Source organism: Centruroides sculpturatus, unplaced genomic scaffold, assembly GCF_000671375.1.
Source record: "Centruroides sculpturatus isolate CEXI.00-Female unplaced genomic scaffold, Cexi_2.0 scaffold621, whole genome shotgun sequence".
Taxonomy (NCBI): domain Eukaryota; kingdom Metazoa; phylum Arthropoda; class Arachnida; order Scorpiones; family Buthidae; genus Centruroides; species Centruroides sculpturatus.
In genome coordinates this window covers 329-23,227 of record NW_019384795.1, presented here as the reverse complement: position 1 = coordinate 23,227, position 22,899 = coordinate 329, and the positions used below count along the sequence as shown (strand labels likewise).

General features: G+C 29.1%; 1 protein-coding gene across 1 annotated transcript; it reads left to right on the top strand.

Annotated features, from left to right (window-relative positions):
* Window positions 1–4,746: 4,746 nt before the first annotated feature.
* LOC111629389 (thyrotropin-releasing hormone receptor-like) lies at window positions 4,747–22,011 on the top strand. The gene is made up of 2 exons (XM_023373284.1): window positions 4,747–5,764; window positions 21,030–22,011. The coding sequence occupies exons 1-2, from the start codon at window positions 4,922–4,924 to the stop codon at window positions 21,369–21,371; spliced, it is 1,185 nt and encodes a 394-aa protein (XP_023229052.1). The 5' UTR covers window positions 4,747–4,921; the 3' UTR covers window positions 21,372–22,011.
* Window positions 22,012–22,899: the final 888 nt, after the last annotated feature.

The following is a 22,899-nucleotide window of genomic DNA, read 5'->3' as shown; positions in this document are numbered from 1 at the left end:
AATTCAATAAAAAATATTTTCTAAATATATTTTTTATTCTTTACACATCATAATGCATGAATGCGTGTGTATAAAATATGCTATTATGTAAAAAATTGATATAAAATTATTATTTTCAACATTCTAACCGTACAAAGTTTCATAAGACACAGTTTTATATACTTTTTATAAAATAAATATCGTCGATAAGAGCAGGTATATGCACTGATAGTTTGTTATTCGAGAATACTTTGCAATATATAACAAGCAACTAACAATACAGGCAGAAAGTAACAATACGGAAGGAGCTTACCATCGATTCGCTATTATAAAAAATATGTATTTTGATTTGTTTCCTATCTTGTTTATTATAAAATAGCTATAAAATTTTTAGTTAAAATTCTAATCTCGTTAATTCTTGTGTTATTTTATTACTAATTTTCCCGAAAAATGCGATAGGATAATGAAATAAGACAACGCAGCACGTGGACAAAGGACTTTCTATAACAAAATGACCCCTGTTCAAGTGTTACACACGCGAAGAAAACTCGGAAAATTCCACGTGGCTAGTAAGTTGGTGAGGCGCGAATCCGCGACTAACTTCCAGTGTTTAGCAGTTTTATCCACTCGAAACCTCTAAAAAATAAATTCCATTTGAAAATTTTCTATTTTATCCAATTGTGAAATAAAATTACATTTACTAACTTTTCTATAGAGATTTTTAGATTAATATTTTTAGAATTTCAATAGAATAAAAAAACACTCCAAAGAAAAGTCAGCAAGAAGCATTTGGTGTGTTTAAAGTAAGTCAAGAAAAATTGAATGTCTAAAATGATAAAAATAATAATAATAATAATGGTAAAGAGAGGAAAGTTTTGAGATTTTATACCAGATACAGATCATTAAACAAGAAAATTCGGTAGAAAGAGGGAGGAAAATAAACCGGAAAAATCAGTGACGTCCATAGTTACAATTTATTCGAATATTTTTCCAAAACATTTTTTTAAATATTGTATTAACAAATGTCTACTTATGATTTATTACACGATAAATATTTAAAAATTCATTTTAATAGAATATAACGTTACAATTTATAAATGACGTACTGTACTTGTAAAATATCCTGTCTAAATTTCAGACACAATGATCTTGACGCGTCGCTGGTGCTGAGCGACACGTCAAGGTCATTCAAGGTTATTTATGTTTGACATATTAAATTTTAAAAAGAAGCAATTTGTGTTCGTTGTTGTAATATAATGCTAAACAATTTGATAAATGAATTTTATACTGAAACTAATTTAAAGTTAGGAATTTCTGCCGATATTTGTATAGTAGGCAGGATGGTGGAGGCAATAATGGCGCCAGTCTATTTGTCTTGGTAACCCGGGATTGAATCCCAGGAATGTTTCATGACGGTCTGTCCCGACTATTTCGGGCCAAATCTCTCACCATCGTGGGCCTGTCCAAACCCACAATGGGCCTGGAAAATAGGCCCTTTTAGTGCCCACAGTAAGGCAAGAGTCAAAAATTAAAAAAAAAAAAAACATGTATAACTCTGGAAACACTAAATAATTTTTGTATTTAATTGCAAATGATTCTAACAATAAAATTAAAATTTATATGCAATTATTTAGTATATTTTATTTATTTTCTTGGCACTAAAACTATTCTAATTGTTCATTTAGCGTGTTTAATCTGGATAATTCAACTTGTAAAACTGATTTACATCTCGGCAATCCCCTTTAATGAGTGGATTTGGAATTTAGAAAGCGGTCGATAATATTTTCTCCAACAATTATAATTAAAATAATAATAATAATAATAGTGGTGGTAGTAGTAGTAGTAGTAGTAGTAAAAAACGCAATAAAGAGGGGAGATATCATCAATCATCGCCATTATATTTTATCGTTCTTATGTCATTACGACCAACACGTGTCACTAATAAATTAAATTCAGATGAAAAAAACGGAAGTGAATAAAAAACACCCACCTTAAACATCCTGGTATTACAAGTTACCATAATTTAAAATTTTGTGGAAATTCTTAAATTGGTTTCTATAAAAAATATTCCCGAATTAAACGTGTAGGAGCTCTAAATTATATATTTAGATTATAACCAAAATATTCTAAGAAACTAAATTTAACATTTCAAGTAAATTACCCCTATTCAACGCCTTCTGAAAAAAATATTTAGCAGTCAAAATGCAACAGAATTTAGTATGGTGACCTTTCGGGACATGTGGAAGACATCTCCGTAAAATGACCTAGTACTAAAACTTGCCAGTGTGGCATTTTTGGCGCCGAAAGCAACATATAAAACAGTTTTATTTGTGGGGACACATAAAATTGTGATTTATCGAGAACGTGTTGCAAATTCGGACTCCTCGAATGATAGTAGCACACCGCATGTAACAAGCATCACAGAGGATCAATTACTACCATTGCCTTTAGATTTTACACCTTCAGAATGGGCACCAGCATATCTAGGGGCTATACAGACCACATTGAGCAGTATCACCTGCATTGCTAAGGTCGCTAGTACGTGTCTTGTTCGAATAAAATGTTTGTTGATCGCAGCGCCAAAACTGCCATACCGGCGAGTTCTGGTATTAAACTTCTACAGATATATCTTCCCCGCGTCTCGAAATGTCACCATGCCGAATTTGGTTGCATTTGGACTGCTATATATCGCTGTACACAGCTTTGGACAAGGTTGCTTTAATTACGATCAGCCGGTATTTAGATTATTCCAAGAACATTTCAATGTAGAACTTAAATTTAATATTCAGAATATTCCGAATAATTTTAAATAGGCATATTATATTACCGTAAATTAGCTAATAATAATTTAAAATAATTTAATTTTATACCTATTTAAATACTCCGAACAGGCTATAATTTAGCCTATAATTACTTCGAACAATAACCAAGAAGATTTATTCACGACACTTCCGTTTATCCGGAATGATAACAAATCATTAGTTAAATTACAATATTATCCCGTTATCCGGAGTTAAAACAGATTAATTCTGTGGTCAGTTGAAGTTTACAGTTTATAAATTTTGAGTTATCGCTGCGGTCAGCATTAATAGAGCAGCATATTGACAAGTTAAAAATTACAAAAAAAAGAAAAGAAAAAAAGCGGATTTTTATCAAAATAAAACTAAATGAACACTCCGAAACTACGTAAATCAATATAGGCACAAGTCGGCTCGACTTCTTGATAATCGATATGTAATTTTAATTAAAATTATGGCGGCTCGTAAACCTTTAAAACCGTTTCTACCAGGTAGCAGTTTAGAGCATTTCCCATCTGTTTAAATGGATAAATAATGAAGACGATGGCACCGTTCAAGTGCTGATTGCACTTTAATATATTGAAGCCGATAAGTTATTTATATTGGAGACTTAAAGTCGTGTTAGAAACAAATTGCAAATGGTTATGTGGCGCATTAATATTCAAGTGTTAAACTATTACACGCTTAAAACTTTAAGTATGTTTTAAAACAATATGGCTTTCGTCTAATTTCGCATTTTACAAATTTTTAAATTGAATTTTATATGTTCTTAGAATCGAGAAAGATTTTTATAGTAATTTAAAGTGAAAATACAGAGTGAGTTACTCGCCTACGGATCAACAATCCATTAGGAATTAGCCCAAAATAAGAATTTGTCACTGGACTTACATCAAATGCTTCGTCGAACAAATTCGTGACTGGAATAATAATTCGTCAATCCCTTTGGTAGGAGGAAAGTTGTTTCTGCATTAATATTCTTAGGATTTTCTATACACAACAAGCATTAGTCGGTGTCTAAAACAACATCAATTAAACCTTTTATCGAAGATAAATCCAGTTTATAATCTTTCTCGTGATAAAAGATTCGCTTAAAAATGGGCAAAATGTTTAATTTTACTTCCTCACACACGCGATTTAAGTTTAAAAACGATCAAAGTTTCCATCGAAGATGGCAGATTTTCATTTTAATTATAATCAAACGAGCAGTTTTAAGAGCTAAAATGCCAAAGAAATTATAAAAATTTCATTTTATATTTCTGTAGGAAAGAACAGAAGAAACTAGAAAAAGGTTTTAGTTTCTTGTTACACGTTAAACACTGTAATTTAAAAGATTGAAGGCGAAAGTGAAATGACGTCAGAGTGAAAGTTTAGTCAATGTCGATAAATGCAGATATTAGAAAAAAAGTAGATTCTGTAAGAGTGCCATTACGCATATTATAGCTACGAAAGGAAGCCAGTTTAGAAAATGGATTCGTGTTATGACGTAACAGTTCGTTTTATCAATACGTAAGAAAAGTTCCGATCAAAAAGAAAGGTTACGAAGCTACTGATGCTGACTTCACATTTTTAATTAAGCGTCATTCCCGTGTTACAAACCGAACAAGCGTAGCCATCAGTACAGAAACCTAAAGCATTTCTGGAAACGAAGCGAAAGAAATTACGCGATTCATACAAATAAAGTGTAGAAAGTAACGATTCAGCAGATTTTCTACCTCGTTTAACAAGCTTTTAATCTTTAATGGGAGAGGAAGTAGAATTTTTGAAATAGTTCTGCATCGTTTTATAATGTTTTAAATACTTTTTCATTGTCGTTGTAGAAGTAAGATGCGCGTAGATTAACTAATTACATATATAAATGCATTTCCGTCGACTTAATCGTGGGTTTATCAGTTTGTTAACGTCTTGTTAGCGCCTTTCTAGTACAAAAAAGCATTAATTGACGCTTTCTCTTTTCTTTAGGTCGGTCTTATCTAAGTGTATATTGTACGTCGGACGTCGTCCTTGTTTCCATGGCAACGAAACCGTCATTCTGGGCAACGAGCCAGTCAACTCTCCACTCGCCGACTTGACGCCCAACTTGTCACTCGCTTCGTTTTCCTTCGACAACAAAACGTCACACATGTTGGATATCGGCGAAGAGTAGGATGAATTCTCACACTCGAGGCATCGTCTGCGAGGACTATAACGACACTTACGTCAACCAAACCGATTGCGCCAATGTCAATTACTCGGGCGCTATCAACGATACCGGCTCGGAAATCGCATATTTAGATCCCCATTACTACTCTATGAACTATAGGGTGGTGGGTACCATCTTTCAGAGCATCATTTTCGTGGTGGGCGTGCTGGGCAACATCATGGTGGTGATAGTGGTGATGCGGACTCGAACTATGCGTACGCCCACTAATTGTTACCTGGTGAGTCTATCCATTGCGGATTTTCTGGTACTGATCTCTTCCGTGCCTAACGAGATCTTGGCATATTACTTGCTGGGTGACGAATGGATATGGGGTAGGGCCGGATGCGCCATATTCATATTTTCCCAATACCTTGGTATCAACGTCTCTTCTCTATCCATCACGGCATTTACTATAGAAAGATACATAGCTATCTGTCATCCCATGAAGGCCCAAACGGTTTGTACCGTCAAACGTGCCAAAAAGATCATTATTATTGTTTGGTGTTTTGCCTTTATGTACTGTTCGCCTTGGCTCTTCTTGACCAAAACCAAGCCGCTGTATTACAAGGGGCACACGAATAAGGAAACGTGCGACTTCGCAATAAGGCGTAAAGATTACTTGACCTACTTCTTCGCAGATCTCGTCATCTTTTATATTATACCCTTGGTCATATCCTGTGTACTCTACGGCTTCATTGCCAAGATACTTTTTTCCAACGACATACCTAAATCTTCGGGAAAAACCAATGGAGTCCTTAATGTTTCCGATTCGAAAAAATCTAGCACAGTGGGAAATGCTAGAGTTCAGGTGAGTTTCCTAACACTTTTCACCTTCCTTCTTATCTATAATTATTCGAAATTTGCACTTTTATAAAGGAAACGTGTAAAAAAACACTAGAAATCTGTATCGATTTTGAGCATTATAATTGATAAAAATCGAAGTTAGAGGCGTGAAAAGATAATTTCTTTGAAAAATTTTTCAATAAATTTTAGATAATTACACTTTACTTTTATCTAATTATCAATTAATCACCTCATACAGCGACGCAGCTACTAACATTTTTTTTATCGTTACGTATTAAATAAAAAACACTCTCTTCTGTTTGTAGTAGCGCCGTCACAGTTTCCTAATTCAACTCAATAAATTCGTAGATAGACAATTCGGTATGTAAAACAAATTTATAACTACATCTGCAACCGTATACAACTAATAATATGGTGATAATGTCTGATTAAATTTACGATTTTAATTTAATTTTAACGTTTAAACGGCAGAATTCGTGTCTGGAAAGTTTTAATTGTCATTTCTATGTTGTCAAAAATTTTAAAAGGGACTGTTAACGTACACGAATTGAACCAAAATGTAGTTTTACAGATACTTTATGTATAAAAAATGTAAAAAAAGTAATTGTTTATAGACAATTCTCGATAAAGAAATCTTCAACTTGCATTTTAAAGTTAAAAAGTCTCGTTTAATATCATTTTTATCGATTAAAGTTTCATGAAATCTTCACGATATAAATTTCTTTTTTCATTATTTCTTAGACGAATTCTCTTCTCAATCCAACAGCAAATAATCGATTTTGATGTATGAAAAAATTCCTGATGTTTGCATCTTATATAAAAAACTTTTTCCTTCTCCAAAAATAAATTTTATGATAAAAGTTTAAATATTAGCGGTTAAAAAATAAAAAAAATATATTGAGGTAGTCACGTTTATTTTATAGCTAATTACGAGAAAATTTATGTTTTATTGCTGATAAAAAATTTATTTGTTGAAAAATTAATGTAAAAAGTCTTCTAGTTACACTGGATTTTCTGTATTTCTTTTAATTTTCTGTTTTTTTGTAACGTGAAAATGGTGAAATTTACTTATTTTCAGGTCCGTGTTATGTTATAACAGCTGGGAAAGTAATAACGTAACATGTATGTAAGAACATTGTAAATATAAGAGGAATATTTCCCTTTGACGTATGGTCGATCGAATGGTAATGATTTCGATCATTAAAAATAATTAAAGTTTATCTCGGAATGCGAAGTTAAATTTAAATATAAGCTTAAAATTTTATCTAATATAATTAAGTTCACTTGTTTATCTACACGAGTAGCAAAAACAGAAGCTTTAATAAACAATTTATGAGCCTTATAATTACAAAACTTCAACTTTAAATTAATTAATAAAAGAAATAACAAATCACGAGTTAAAATTCTTTCACAAGAATGAAATTTCCTACAGGAAAATTAAAATTTTTTTACTCTGTTCTTTCAATGGTTTCCTTAGAGTAGACATTATTTGATATAAGAATATCTGTGACAGAGATTTTAATTTAATTATTTAAGTGATCAGTAATTAATAATGGCCATTATCCGTGGTGATAGGTTAGAGTGTAACAAGATTATCTTCCAGCTATTTAAGGATTTAATCATTGTTAAATTGACTTAAACTTACTCAGGAGACAATCAATTATTGTCAAAGCGATTTAAATATTGTACAAAGCGACTGACGTAATGAAATTTCGTTGTTTTATTCAACAATATAATCATAATTATTATAGACTTTGTGCTGGAAAAAATGCAAAGATTGTTAGCTAAATTGAAATCGCGAATTGAAATGCTTTCAATCATTAAAGCCAATATTGTAAGGTAAACATAAATTCTGCAGGGTGTTTGAAAGTCACTTCCAACTTTTGGAAGTTTCATTCTCCTATTGTATATGCTCAAGTTGCATGAAACTCCGATGGGCTTTTGTGTGTGAACGGCTCTGTGACAGTCTTAATGTTTTTATTTCAAGACGTGAAAGAGCTTTCATATTGTCTGCTTTCTGCCACAAATCCCGTGTCATCGGCTATATAAAAAGAATTGTCACCGTTTGATGGCAATTTTTTATTATCTTTGAATCTTTTCACGTTGATCCCGCCAACAACTTTGAACTTCAATCATTGAGCCTCGGACCTCACAACGAGAATCAATTTTGGCTCTGCCTTGTATAGTTAGAGTTCTGGTACTACAATGTACTGTTCATAAAAATGAAAACATAACGGCATAAAATGGGCATTTTTCCCTCTAGGTATCGCCTTCTAATATTTATAAAGTTTATCTAGTCGTCAGCTTAATTTATAAGAAGCGCATTTGTATGTCAAATATGAAATAATCAGACATCATAAAAGTACTGAATCTCGATATTTTCACAAAACCATGTTTAAGAATAGAGTAAACAATTTTATATGCTAATATTCACTTTTTTAAATGATGATAGCTTCATCCGATTTTGTAAAGTGCAAATGGATTTGATAAAAAAACATTCCAAATGGCTATTAAAGGAGGGAATCGGCGGTTGTATCGATAAAACTAGAACGTGAAATCGTTTATGCAAATTAATTTTTAGAAAATATCAGTAAACTTTTTTATATTTTAATTTCTTCTTACAGTTTATTTATATTTAAAAAATTAAAAAAAATGGCAGAAATATTTTAGAAATGCTCACTAAGAGTATAAGCGGTAACGATCTTGCGTGATATTGTTACCAATTATTATGGGCTTTAACCATAAATATATGTATATATTATATCAAATGATATAAAAAACCCTCAATTATCCATTATTATCCGGTTTCTCTCCTCATATAGTACATAACGGAGTGTTTAGATAAAAAGAAATGACTATTTTAAACAAAAATCAATTATCTGGATATTCCGAATGGCCGGAGGTCCTAATTAATTCCGGATAATTGGAGTTTTATTGTATATATTGCTTAATAATCGCCTAAATTATAGTTATTTATTAACATTATAAGAAAAATAAGATGAAAATGTAATCAATCAGGAAATAACTCGTAATAAAAATTGTCATTTTGCTTCACTTTCGTAAAATTTATTACGGAAATTACTCAACTCGAAAGTGATTTTGGATAAAATTATTCAAATTTTAACAATTTTCGTTGGTATAATATTAAATTAAATCCATCAATAATTTAAATTACTTAACAAAAACCAATTTAAAGTTTTCTCAATGGCCATAGCAATATTTTGTTTTTAGATGAATTTAAACTAATTTTTGAAGATTTAAAAAAGAAAAAAAGTGATTCAGTTTGTAAATATGCAAAATTTTAATCTACAAAAATTTAAAATTTAAATATTCCAGCCACTTTAAAATGGTTACTTCAACATTAAATCGAGAAAATGATTTAATTTTATAACTTTTTACGAGAATCTTTTTGAAAATAAATAAAAGGATATTATAATAAACATTGAAAAAGGTCACACGCGCTGGTCTTCTAACAACTTTATCCTTGAAGTAACCTAATTATCATTAATTGACCACGTGACCGTAACTGCACCTCGGTTTGTTCTCTGCCACAACTTGAAAAGTTACACACAAAAAATAGAACTTTTACATATTAAATAAGTAGAAATTATTCAAAATTACGATGCAAAATTATGATAGATGAGAATTATAAATTGGTTATGATAAATACCGACATTTTTTTCTGTACAGTATTTTTTTTTAATATCACACTTCTATTTTATGAAATAAAATAGAGTATGATGCTTATTGTAATTAATAAATCAGTTATCCATTATTATAATTATGTTTATATAATTGTAAATTAAGTTCGCTTATCTCGGATAAGATAAACATTTAGTTATCACTTCAAAGACTTTATAATATTTATACTTAAATTATATATCTTATACACGTTTAAACTTCATAATAAACGATATTTTATTTATTTAACTTAAATAAATCGAAACCTTTATGATGAAACTACATTAGGAAATCTTTAAGATCTTACATAATGTAAATGTTCAATAATTAGTTTCATTTAAAAGCATTAAGACTAACACTTTTAAACAGTTTTAAAGGTTCAATTTAGCTATTTTAAGAACTGTCATCGGCACATAAAGTTATATAACGTACATACAAAGAAGAAAGATTTCTTGCAGAAGATTGAGATGTCGTTACATAAGCTTTTCAAAGTAAGTAATTCTTCTGCAAATATTAGACAGACCGATAATCGAAACTAATTAATATAACGAGGAAACAAATAACAACGCCCTGATCATAAAAGACATGATTAATATAAGATGTCTTCTCCCCCTTTAGAGCTACTTCAATATTCGTGCCTCCCTCCTCAGATTCGTATGGACAAAAATATTTCAATGTTACTAGGAATATGACAACAGAACAATAAAGTTTTATATAAATAAGTAGTAATGGTAGCCATATAAAATATCTGATATATAAATACATATAATGCTTAAGAATATATGCATTATGTATACGTACAGAACAGTATTGTGCATTACAGTTAAAGAAAAATCTAAATATGAAACGTTGGTAGGCCCTACTTACAACGAATACTTACAACGATTTAAGATATTGGAGGCCTTTCTCATTGCTTAATAATAGGGCCTTTTATTAAAAAAAGTAGATAATCCTAAACTATATCGTTTTCAATCGGGCCCTTCTTACTGTTATAAATATCAATAAGTACAAATTCTCTTAAGAAATATCTGTAAATATAAGCATTGTCATAAATAATCAGAATGGCGGTATTATAAATATTATAAATTATATAAGTTATAACTATTTATATGATTTTAGTGCTTCGATATCTTACCTCTAGTCATAACATTATACGATACGAATGCGCAATACATCCTATTATATAAATGATGCCTGTACTATGTATATTATAAAATATTTGCATCCTAATTAATATAATTTTATCGTAAAATATATCTGCACAAAAAACTAACAGAACCTATACGGCATACAACGCGATCACTCATTTCTTTTGAGTAATTTATCATCAATGATCGATCGTAAACGTTTTTATGATAATATTATTATTTTCCGTACGACATAATTAATTTAATTCTATTATTTTAGAGGGGGAATTAATTTGATTTCCTTTCGTATAACAAAAACTATTATTTGTCCACATTTACTTAATATAATTAAATGCCTCGATAACTTTTCAAGTATTATCATCAATATAATCAAATTCATCAGATTAACTATAAGTGAGGTTTCGAATCTTTTTCCTCTTCTTAATAACCGGATAAAGATTTCTAAAAAAGTATTATCGAATGAAAATGGTGAGGAACTATTTTAACACGGCCCTTTTAATTATTGCCGCAATTAAAAGAGCAATTTTGGATTTCGGAATTTTCTCAAAGAGATGAAAAAAAAAGAATTTAATTTTGTCACGTTATTAAAGAGAAGATTAAAAGTTGAAAAACGTGATATCGATAGCCTAAATCGAAAATGACAAAAACATCAGGCAAAGAATGGAAGAGAATTCCGTTAATACCTTTTAAACTATAGAAAATTAATCCCGGAACACAAAGAACGATTGGAAAAATGTGAATTTTTCACTCGAATTCGTCTGTAAAAATCATTTTATTCCCGTTTATCTCGCATTAATTCGATGCTTTTGAAGTTCCTGTTTTAAACATCATCGGATTCGGAGTAATTGCTTCTGATCGTAATAGTTGTACGAGATTGACTTAATTAAATTTAGACAGAAAAATTACTGGTAAAAAGCAATTTTATGTTAGAAAAATATTAAAATTTTTACTAATTTTAAAGGGGCGATATTAATTTATGTTCGATCAAGCGCGATGAAAAGGGAAATCTCTTAGTATGTGACACATACTCTGTCGTTACAACTAACCGAGTGATGTTTATCTCCCGAATTGTAAGAACAAAATTGGAAGAGAGATTGTAAGCAATAAACAGTGTTTGTGATGAGGTTTTGAATATAAATAGTTAATTTCTGTTGTGAATTGCAAGGAGAACGTCATCTTGATTCACCTCGCGATAGAAAACACAACAAATATTCTCGAAATCGTGATTTATTTTAATAATATAATAAAGATTATTTATTAAATTTATTTAACGTTTGAAATATGAAAGGTTTTAAATATAAAACATTAAAGATTTTTATTAGAGTAATATAATGTTGCGGTCCGAGTAAAAGTTTTTTAAAATTAGATATTAAATTGATACGAGATATTTATTCATCCCCAAGATTATAAATTATCATTAAACATATTACTTTTGTTCAAATTCACTGAATAAAATCCTCTTTAAGCCCCATTTATAGGCCAGACCATTCTTCAAAAATACATCATAGACTGAAATTTTAAAAGAAATATTCTGATTTTTTCTATTATTTTATCTTAAAAATGTACAAATGAAAGTATTTTGCTCGGATCATTCATCAAATCTTCCATCTAATATTTATTGATGCTGGAAGAAACTAGAATCTTGTTAAATGGCTTAGTGGAGCGGTAACAGTATTTGAAGTTCGTAACATGTATTTATTTTCGGATAATGGCCCATACTTCTGAGCTATATTTGATACAGCAATCACATAATTAACTATTAATCATCCGAACCCGTGACACCATCTTCCAGCAAACAATTGCAATGGAAAGTACTCCCGACTGTAAATGTTTAATGAGATAACAATCGGATATTTTCTAAATTAACTAAAGGAAGTCGTTTAGTATCTTTTTATTGTAAATTATCTACAAGAATTTGTTTGTGGTCGAGTGGATTGAAGTAAACTACGAAGCAAATATTTACTTTCATGCAGCACCCAACAATAGCGTGACAAATCGCGACATTTATGGTCGTAAACATTGAGTAGAATTTATGTGTGGAATTTTGTGTCTTTTGAGAATTTTAATTATAATTCCCCTCTGCATCGATGAGTAAATCATAGAAAAGTGCTGAAAGTGGTTAAGGATTCGTAAAGATGAATTTGCTGAGAGTTGCAGAATTGTTACTTAAATATAAACCATTTATTTATTTATATTTCTTATTAGGATATAGTAAATTATGATTTTCATTTATAATATTTCTAAAGTTTTAAAGATCTCGCTTATGCAATTGTTTACGTTTATATCATTATTATCCAATTTATCTTCCGTTATGTAGTTGAATATATGATGAAAAAGAAGAGAAGAAAAGTGGAGTTACTTTTTTTTTATAAAAATATAAATAAAAAATTCTCACTTTATAAAAGAAAGATAGAATTATTTTTTTCCTTTCTACTCTCCTAACTTACCGCTAGCCGTTATTTTTTCACAAAACAATAAAAGAAATGAAACCATTAGAAGAATACCGCTTACTCAACATAAAATAAGTTAATTTCTCAATATTTTTCACCATTTTAAATAAATTACAAGATATTCTTTCACAAACGTTTTAGAATTTTATAATACAATTAAATTTTAATGTATATTACCAATTTGACAACAAATTTAATTTTCTATCTGTATTTTAGTTTTATTTCGTGTTTTTAGAAGTAAACAACGATAATAATTTGTAAAGAACATCCGTCGATCCGGAAATAAAATTAATTTTTTGTTTTCATATTCTCGAATGAAACTTGCATTTATAGGAAGTGAATCAAAATATTTTACATATTAAAAATATTTTTTCGAACAATTCCTTAAAATTAAAAAAAAATTTATTTACGTTTGTGGCCATCGATCCAAGGCCACATTGTTTATTTTTTATTATTAATTTTCATCTCAGTAGCATTATTTTTTTTTAATTTTTATTTTTAATGTACGAAGCTTAAATAATAATATCGAAAAATAAACTCGATATAATTCTTATATAAGCGATTAAATCTTTGTATTTGTCACGTATCTATGATACCTACAAGAAGCGCAGCGCATGTACTGTACTATACGGTAGAGTACAGTACTATACATAACTTTCTCTTTGAAGTAAATATAATAACTTTTATATTAATTTTCTGACAAATACATATATATATATATTTTTTTTCTATTTTTCCATTTATTCTTCATTACTTCCCTTTGACGTATGGTCGATCGAATGGTAATGATTTCGATCATTAAAAATAATTAAAGTTTATCTCGGAATGCGAAGTTAAATTTAATCATATTTATTTCTTAGACGTCAAAAATATTTGAATTAATTAAATTTCTTCCAGAATTTTTCGAAAATAAACTCATTTATCCGTTTTTTAGAGTGGTTTATTATTGTAAATGTAAAGCGTAGAATGTGATTTAAATGATGGAAACGATTAAACTGAATAAAATGTTTTTATATATTTATAAAATGAAAATTGTTTCGATCGATTAATTTCTTCATAAAAAAAATCTCAACATCAATCAATAATATTAGTTTCGAGCATAATTTCTTCGCGAAGAATCAACGAAAGAATGTTTGCCAGCTTCAACCTCCAGCCAAAAACGAAGAAAAAAAATTCATAAAATGTCGATCAATTCATCTAAAAATCAAGCTTAAAATTTAAATACAAAAAATTTTAATAAAAAATTCAAAATTTTATAATAATATATTCAAAAATGGATTCTTGTATCGAAGAATTCAACACTTCATTCAATTTTGGTACAAGACGTTTCCTTCATTGATTAATATCGAAGTTGAAAAAATATTTTTAATATAATTTATCAAAATTTGATTATACAGTTTGATTAATCGAATCTTACACTCGGAGACTGTCATGAAACAGGTTGAAAATATTTTATCTGGAATTCTTGATAACTCCATTCACTTGACTCCTGAAAAAGCATCTTCCTGTTTTTCTGGTTCAGATGTTGCCACTGACTACAATCGTTCTTTCTGATAGGAATTTTTTGCTTTAATATCCGATACGACTGTTTGCAAAAGTCTCTTTGATGTTTTGTATCTTCTTCTACTTCTANTCATTAAAAATAATTAAAGTTTATCTCGGAATGCGAAGTTAAATTTAATCATATTTATTTCTTAGACGTCAAAAATATTTGAATTAATTAAATTTCTTCCAGAATTTTTCGAAAATAAACTCATTTATTCGTTTTTTAGAGTGGTTTATTATTGTAAATGTAAAGCGTAGAATGTGATTTAAATGATGGAAACGATTAAACTGAATAAAATGTTTTTATATATTTATAAAATGAAAATTGTTTCGATCGATTAACTTCTTCATAAAAAAAATCTCAACATCAATCAATAATATTAGTTTCGAGCATAATTTCTTCGCGAAGAATCAACGAAAGAATGTTTGCCAGCTTCAACCTCCAGCCAAAAACGAAGAAAAAAAATTCATAAAATGTCGATCAATTCATCTAAAAATCAAGCTTAAAATTTAAATACAAAAAATTTTAATAAAAAATTCAAAATTTTATAATAATATATTCAAAAATGGATTCTTGTATCGAAGAATTCAACACTTCATTCAATTTTGGTACAAGACGTTTCCTTCATTGATTAATATCGAAGTTGAAAAAATATTTTTAATATAATTTATCAAAATTTGATTATACAGTTTGATTAATCGAATCTTACACTCGGAGACTGTCATGAAACAGGTTGAAAATATTTTATCTGGAATTCTTGATAACTCCATTCACTTGACTCCTGAAAAAGCATCTTCCTGTTTTTCTGGTTCAGATGTTGCCACTGACTACAATCGTTCTTTCTGATAGGAATTTTTTGCTTTAATATCCGATACGACTGTTTGCAAAAGTCTCTTTGATGTTTTGTATCTTCTTCTACTTCCAACAAAGTATACACATTTTGTTAAACCGAATTAACCGATGTCTAGTTTTATTTTTTTACCGTATTCTTTTTTTATTTATTATTTTTAATAATATTTTGTAATTTTATTATCTAATTTTGGCTTAGTTTATAGCAAATTATTTTTATTAAAAAACTGTTATTATTTGAAATTTTTTAAAATATTTTTTCAATCAGTTTTGAAGGCCAAAATAATATTTTAAAGTAATGCCTTTTCTGCTAAAAAATTTATAAAACTGTTTTTAATTAACTGGTTTACGTGTGTGTGTGTGTTTTTTTTTTTTATAAATTATTATTTTATAAAGACTTAAATACTAGCTTATACCTTAATTTAGCGATAAATAGAAAAAAAAGCTAACAAAAAATAAATTTTCTGCTTAAAGATTTTTTTGGTTCGGTAATTAAGCAAAAGTTATAGACTTTTTTATTTTTAAATTCGCTGATTAGTCAAACAGCGCCACTCTTACGTTATAAGCATGTTGATTGGCTGACTGTCAATTTGTTAACCAATCAAATGAAAAATACAGTTTAAAGTTTAACAATTCGCAATACGTTAACAAACATGTCACGTGATTAAAAGCAATTACTTCGGCATTGTTATATTTAGGAAAATAAACTTCCCAACGCTTTTTAAAAATTTTATTTAATTAATTTATTTGTGTAAATGAATAAATAAAGTTAAAACAATTTAAGATTTGCTTGTTAATGGATCACGCGAAAGTTTACGATAGAAAGGGATGTAAAAAGAGCGTATTCATCCCTTAAAATCTGATATTATAATTATGTTAAGTTGACAGAATTGCGTAGAGAAAGCTTCTAAATCTAATTTATAATTAAATTTGTTTGACTGGATGTAAATAAGATCTGTGGAATCTTGTAAAGTTTCGAATAGAAATGAGATTGTCGTGAATGCAGTTGTTAGTGATTAGACGACAATAAATTAGAAACGCAATTAGTGGAATTGTTATCACCAAATTCAATTTATTTAGGTGAAGAGCATAAGTCTTTGTAGATCAAAACATCTTAAAAATGTTTAAAGAAAGACGTTTTCTCAATTTGTTATCAGAAAATGGCTAGTAAGAAAGAACATCACGAAATTTCTAGTAAATGATCGCTTAATAAGTAGAGTGTGTTTGAGTTACGAAAATTATCGAGAGAAAATGATTGAAGATGTAAGTAGAAAGATAAATCATGAGAAATATAATCGATAATTTCTCTACATTTTAACAAAATTTATCACTAACTTTTATAAATTTATTAATCTTCGGTTTTGTTTAAAAATTCTGCTTAAGAAAGGTGTTATTAATTGAAGTCTCTCGGAAATCACTTTTTCTTACGGCTTTATAATTATCAAAATATATTTTGCTTATTCCGAATAAAAGATTAGCCTACACAAAAAAGGGCAAAAGTCTGCAAAATGTATGTAGCAATCTTTGTATAAGTGTACAAAGACAAAAAATCCAGAAACGAATTGCGTAACTTTCCCGGCTGTTATAAGTTTTTATTTTTTTAAAAAATATAACTTTTATACTATTAAGCAAAATAAATAAAATTGTGTATGGCGCCATCTGTTATGACATCTTGCTATAAAAAGTTGTTATATTTTTAATTACTATAAAATGGCAAAAGACTTAATTTTGAGGGTAGTGATGAGTTTTATAAAAAAAAGTGTGTAAATGTTAATAACAAATAAAATCATTAAGTCCTACCCCTCTCTAGATACATGACTCCCCTCTATCTCCCCACTCTCTCGACCTTCTACCACCAAAATTTAATATCATCAATGCCCCTTATACGCAAGCTATTATGTCAAATTCCATTTCTTAATTTTTACCCCATCTTGAGATATTACAAAATAGACACCAACACACATACGTACACACACATACATCCTTAGAAAATTTTTGCCTTTGTATTGACATTTGGGTTCAGGAGATCTCAAAACCATGGAGATTTGCAAAAAACTCGGAGGGTACATTTGACACGCTTCCCATACTTTTCCTTGTTATGCATACAATGCATACATAACAGCCGGTAAAGTAAAAGCTAGCAAAGGCTCTTAATCTCCATTATATGTGGAGCCATCTTGTTACGAGATGTTATTAAGAAAGAATTTTTATATAAATTATTATAAAAAGACAAACAGACTTAATTTTGACGGTATAGATGAGTTTTTAAAGATATTGTAAATGCCAATAACGTGTAAAATTTGTATTAAGTCCGACCCCACTCGAGATACGACACATGACCCTCTCTATCCCCACACCATCGAGTTCCGTACTCCAAAATTTAATAGCATCGATGTTCCTTATATGCGAGTTACCGTGCCAAATTTCTCTTCTTAATCTTTATCCTATTCTAAGATATTATATGAAATAGACGACAACACAAATACATACAGTACATATCCCGGAATGTTCCCCATGTGTTTGGACGTTTTTGAGTTAAGGAAGTCTCAAAGCGTCGAGATTTGCAAGAAACCCGGAGGGTGAAATTTGACACGCTTACAATACTTTCCCGTGTTATGTTATAACAGCTGGGAAAGTAATAACGTAACATGTATGTAAGAACATTGTAAATATAAGAGGAATATATGATAGACACAATGTAACACAAATGAAAGCGAAAGCAATATAGTTTATGTAAGTCTCTCAGTGTTATATTGTACCCCTATTCAACGCAGTCTGGAGAGATATTTAGCAGTCCAAATGTAATCAAATTCGATATGGTAACATTTCGAGACACGAGAAGACATTTCCGTAAAATATTTAGTACCGAAATTGTCGTTAGGGCACTGCAAATAACAAAAATGTAGTTTTAATTGTGGGGACACTTAAAAACTGTAGTTTATCGAAGACGCGTTACAAATTCTGCAGTCTCGAAAGACACAATCACACTGTATGTGAGAGGAATCACGGAAATCAATTACTGTCATTGCCTTCAGGTTTTACACCTTCAGAATGGGCACAACTATACCTACGAACTCTAGGGACCACATTGAGCACTATCACCTGCATTGCTAAGATATTGATATAGCGCGTGTCTTGTACGAATGAAATGTTTGTTGCTTGCAGCGCCAAAAATGCCGTAGTGGGGAGTTTTGGTACTAATTTATTAGGAAATTCTTCCTCTTGTCCCGAAATGTTATTATACCGAATTTGGTTACATTTGGATTGCTAGATATCTCTCTAAACAACGTCGAACAGTGGTACTTTAATTACAATCATCCGGTATAACTGAGATAGCAGTATGTTTAACTCGAGTAAAAAGTCGAAAATGTAACACGAATTAAGCCATATTAATTTATATAATGCATTATAACTATAGTGTAAAATTTTCGGCGAAATAACAGAGTTCAATAACATATTTTTTATAATGATAAGATACACGGGAAGGTTCAAAAATCAGCTAAACCATTGTAAAAATTAAATTGAGGTCTTATTTAAATATTTTATTACTTACAAACTGCAAAAATCGTTCAAAAATTATATTCTTTGTTCGGTACAGAAGTTATACACAAAAGATATACATTCGTGCATACAACACGGTTAACCGAGTTTTGGGATATTCTGTATAACAATGAAAGTAGGAGGGAAAGTAAGAAAAATGGCAACACTATAAACCATTTTATAATTTGTAAAATCCTCCACTAGAAATTTATAATAACGAATTACATTTTCTTTCATTCAACATATTATTATTATTTTTTGTTTGTCATTTTTCTTTAGATATTCCCCCCCTTAATAACATCCTCATAACAAATTTATCAGCAAAGTATCATTATTTTCTAATGTACCAGTACAAAACATTAGGAATTAGTTTTTTTTACGTGGAACAGAAGAAAGTTTAATAAGAAGGGAAATGTTGTAACGTATTCATTATAGGAGAAGAAAATTATTAAAATTCTTGATCGTGCCAGGAAACGTCAGAAGGAAGAATGTAATTAAAGTGGTCAGTACATACCTCCCCAATTAATTATCATCATCCTTCGGTTTCGACTGTAAAGCTGAAAGACACTGAGAAGACTGAAGGTCAGAAAATTGGCAAGATTAGAAGACTTCCTGTTATTTCCGAGTGTAGTCATTAAGTATAGGAAAGACAGACTTTTAATTTACTTTTAACTCTTATCTACTTCTAATAGGCGTGTAAGAAAAGTCGTTTGACCCTGGCACAATCCAAAAAAATCTGTAAATATTTACATTTCACTTAATAATTTTCTACAAATTAATTTATTTTAAAAAATACGTCTGTTTGTAGAAGAAGTTTAATTAATAAACTTGGCGGATTTTCTTAGATGTGTTTACATTTTTCCCTATATTTTCAGAGCTATATTAGATGTTCGATAATGTCATACGTGCGTTGACTACTAAATAAGAAAAAAAGAAAATATATAAATAAAAAAAAAACAACAGCTAACGTCACTCCTAGTCTTTCATTTACATTCTAATTTATCCAATAACGTTTCTATCGAGTGAAGTACTAATAAAGGAAACTGGTAGAATATGCCCAATATTATAGGCTATACAGATATTAGCCTAAGTCATTTTTCTGCTTGTTTGTCTTCGTTCCAGACAGAATATTATTACGCCATACAAACACATCACAATCACGCTATTGTTACCTCATACCGCCTGTCGTTATTACGTCATAGACGTTTTTATCAATCAAATTCGATTATATTCGTTTTATATTGTTTTCTCCGCATTATCGACTTTTAACGCACTCGAATTTTTTTCCGAGAACATTACTTTTATATTTTATTTTAATTTATTTATTATAAAATAATATAAAATTTCATATCCAGGTTTATCCTGACAATTTCTATATTGATAATAACTTCAATATTAATTAATCATATTTAAAAATATTTTCTTTAAATAAATGGAAGAAAAGTTAATGATAATCCAGAAGGATTATTCCTAATTTAATTAAAATTAAATAAATATCAAATATTTAAAATGAATATCGCTTAATAAAGTGATGCAATCAATGATAAAAATTAAAATAAATTGCATTGTGTTACTTCTATTTGTGTAAACATTTTTATCTTTGGCTAAAGTAAATCTAATTTCGCTGATTACAATTAGTTAACTGCTAATTTCTAGTTAAATATTTGAATAACTTATAACTAGTTTGAATGGTTTGTTAATCATATTTAAATAAACTCAAAATTTCCTATCCGTTCTGTTAATTATAATGTTTAGAATTAGAGAATAAGTTCAAGAAATTTAAAATTTATTTGTCTCTAATTCATAATCATTATAATTCTCCGTTGAGAATTAATGTATATAAATTCGCAATTAAACAAAAATATTCATATATTAATACGTGAGTGATTATGAAAACATTAATTAGCGATAAATATAATGTAATTTTTGGAAAAATTTGACTCTTTCAAATACAATATAAATTATGCAAGAGATTTTGTGTGTGTGCAGAAGTTTAAAATAAATCTGTATAAATATTTTAGTGCCAAACTCATATATTTTCTTCTTTGGTTCCAGGTTGTAAAGATGTTGGTTGTGGTGGTGGCCGTGTTCGCAACGTTGTGGCTGCCCTATAGAGTGCTGTTAGTTTACAACTCCCTGGCCAAGGAGCGTTATATGGAGCTATGGTATCTAATGTTTAGCAAGACCATGGTGTTTATCAACAGTGCTATTAATCCAATCCTTTACAATGCCATGTCCATCAAATTCAGAAGAGCATTCAAGAGAATGCTTTCCTGTTCCAAGAAGGGAACGTCCGAGGGGCCCTTTAGCAGTTCTACAAGAAACACCCGAAGCATCGTAACGAATACAACAAGAATTACCTCTTGCAAAATTGAGCAAATGCAACACGTCCTCTAGGGCTTTCCACGGTTGCGATATTCATTCCAACTTAATCTATTTATTGGGTTCTTAATTACATTTAAAAAATCCAATATTATCAAAATAATAGCATTTAAAGTATTTTAAAACGTGCCAAAAACGAGCGAAGACAATTAGAAAAAGAAAACACATTTAAGAAAAAAAATATATATATAATATATTCTCGGATTTTATAAAAGTAATTTTTATAATACTTAAACCTCTAAAAAATTGTTAAATACTCAAAATAATATTCAAATTTTGATGGTGTTTAGAACCGTTATAAACACTAAAGTTAATGATATATTTAAAAAAGTTACGTTTTTGGGTCATGGGGATACAAAGCAAAGAAGGAATGAAGGCGTCATCCATTATATTTATTTTTCTTGATAATCATATAAAACTTTGTGATCTTCGAGTTTAAATATTGTGTTGAATTAATATATTTTTCTGTGAAGTATAATATGTGATCATATAAAAAATCTTTTCGTGATTTTGTGAGTGTATCAGTAAAGATAATAAAAGATACATATCAGTGATATGTTGGATTATTTTATCGAAAGAGTTTATGGAGGAGCATCCTCAGTTAAAGTTAAGGATGTTTGTTTAATTTGATGTTAATTAGAATGCATTAATGTATACGGTATATACAAAGTTGTTTCATGTAAATAAAAAAATTTAAGAAATTATCTCGAGTTTTTTATTAACAAATATAATAAATAATATTTTAAAATTCGCGAAATTTTTCTTACAAAATAACATTTTTCTATATTTGCACCTATAGAAACTGTATTGAAAGACTTATAGTCGATAAAGTGTATGAGGAAAAAATGTTAAAAAACTTTGTTTAATATTATATACTTTGCAGCAGTTTTATAGTTTTATATACTTCTAGTGTTTTTATATTATTTTCTTTTTTTTGAAGTATAAATTCAATTTTATAAAGTAGTAACTGGTTTAAATATCTATTGACACTTATAGCTACTTTACGGACTTTCTCGGGTTATAAAAAGTTTGCATAAATAATATATAGCATATAAATAATTGCTGAACATTTTAAAATAATGCAAAATTATTTAGAAAAAAACTAAAATAGTTTAAATACAATATAAAGAACACAAGAATATTAATAAAATGATATGTCGTGCTCAGCGAAATACGTAAGATATAAAGTAAAAATTGTTATTTAAAAACTGATTAGCTGTTCTTACTCTTTAACCAATAGCGATTGAGAAACCTACTTCGTTTAATTCTCTATTACGCGCTGTCTCATATATATCACAAAGAACGTATTATGTTTTTGCTAATTTTACATTCCTAAATATACAATTTTAGTATTTTATAACAATAAAACATGAATAAAATTGAAAAATATTGGAGTTCAAAAAAGGATTAAGCAAAATTGATAATCGACAAGTAAATCTTAGCTGCATTTAAGAGTCGAAGACAGTAAATTTAAATAAAATCTGTTAGAGGCTTTGTTGCTAAAACAATGGCATATTCTTTCATTAACTTAAATATTTCTCTG

What these genes read in the sequence shown, in the direction of transcription:
- LOC111629389 (XM_023373284.1), top strand. Translation starts at nt 4,922, where the DNA reads ATGAATTCTCACACTCGAGGCATCGTCTGCGAGGACTATAACGACACT. An exon ending in TGGGAAATGCTAGAGTTCAG is followed by an intron (nt 5,765 to 21,029) that starts GTGAGTTTCCTA and finishes CTTTGGTTCCAG; the next exon opens with GTTGTAAAGATGTTGGTTGT.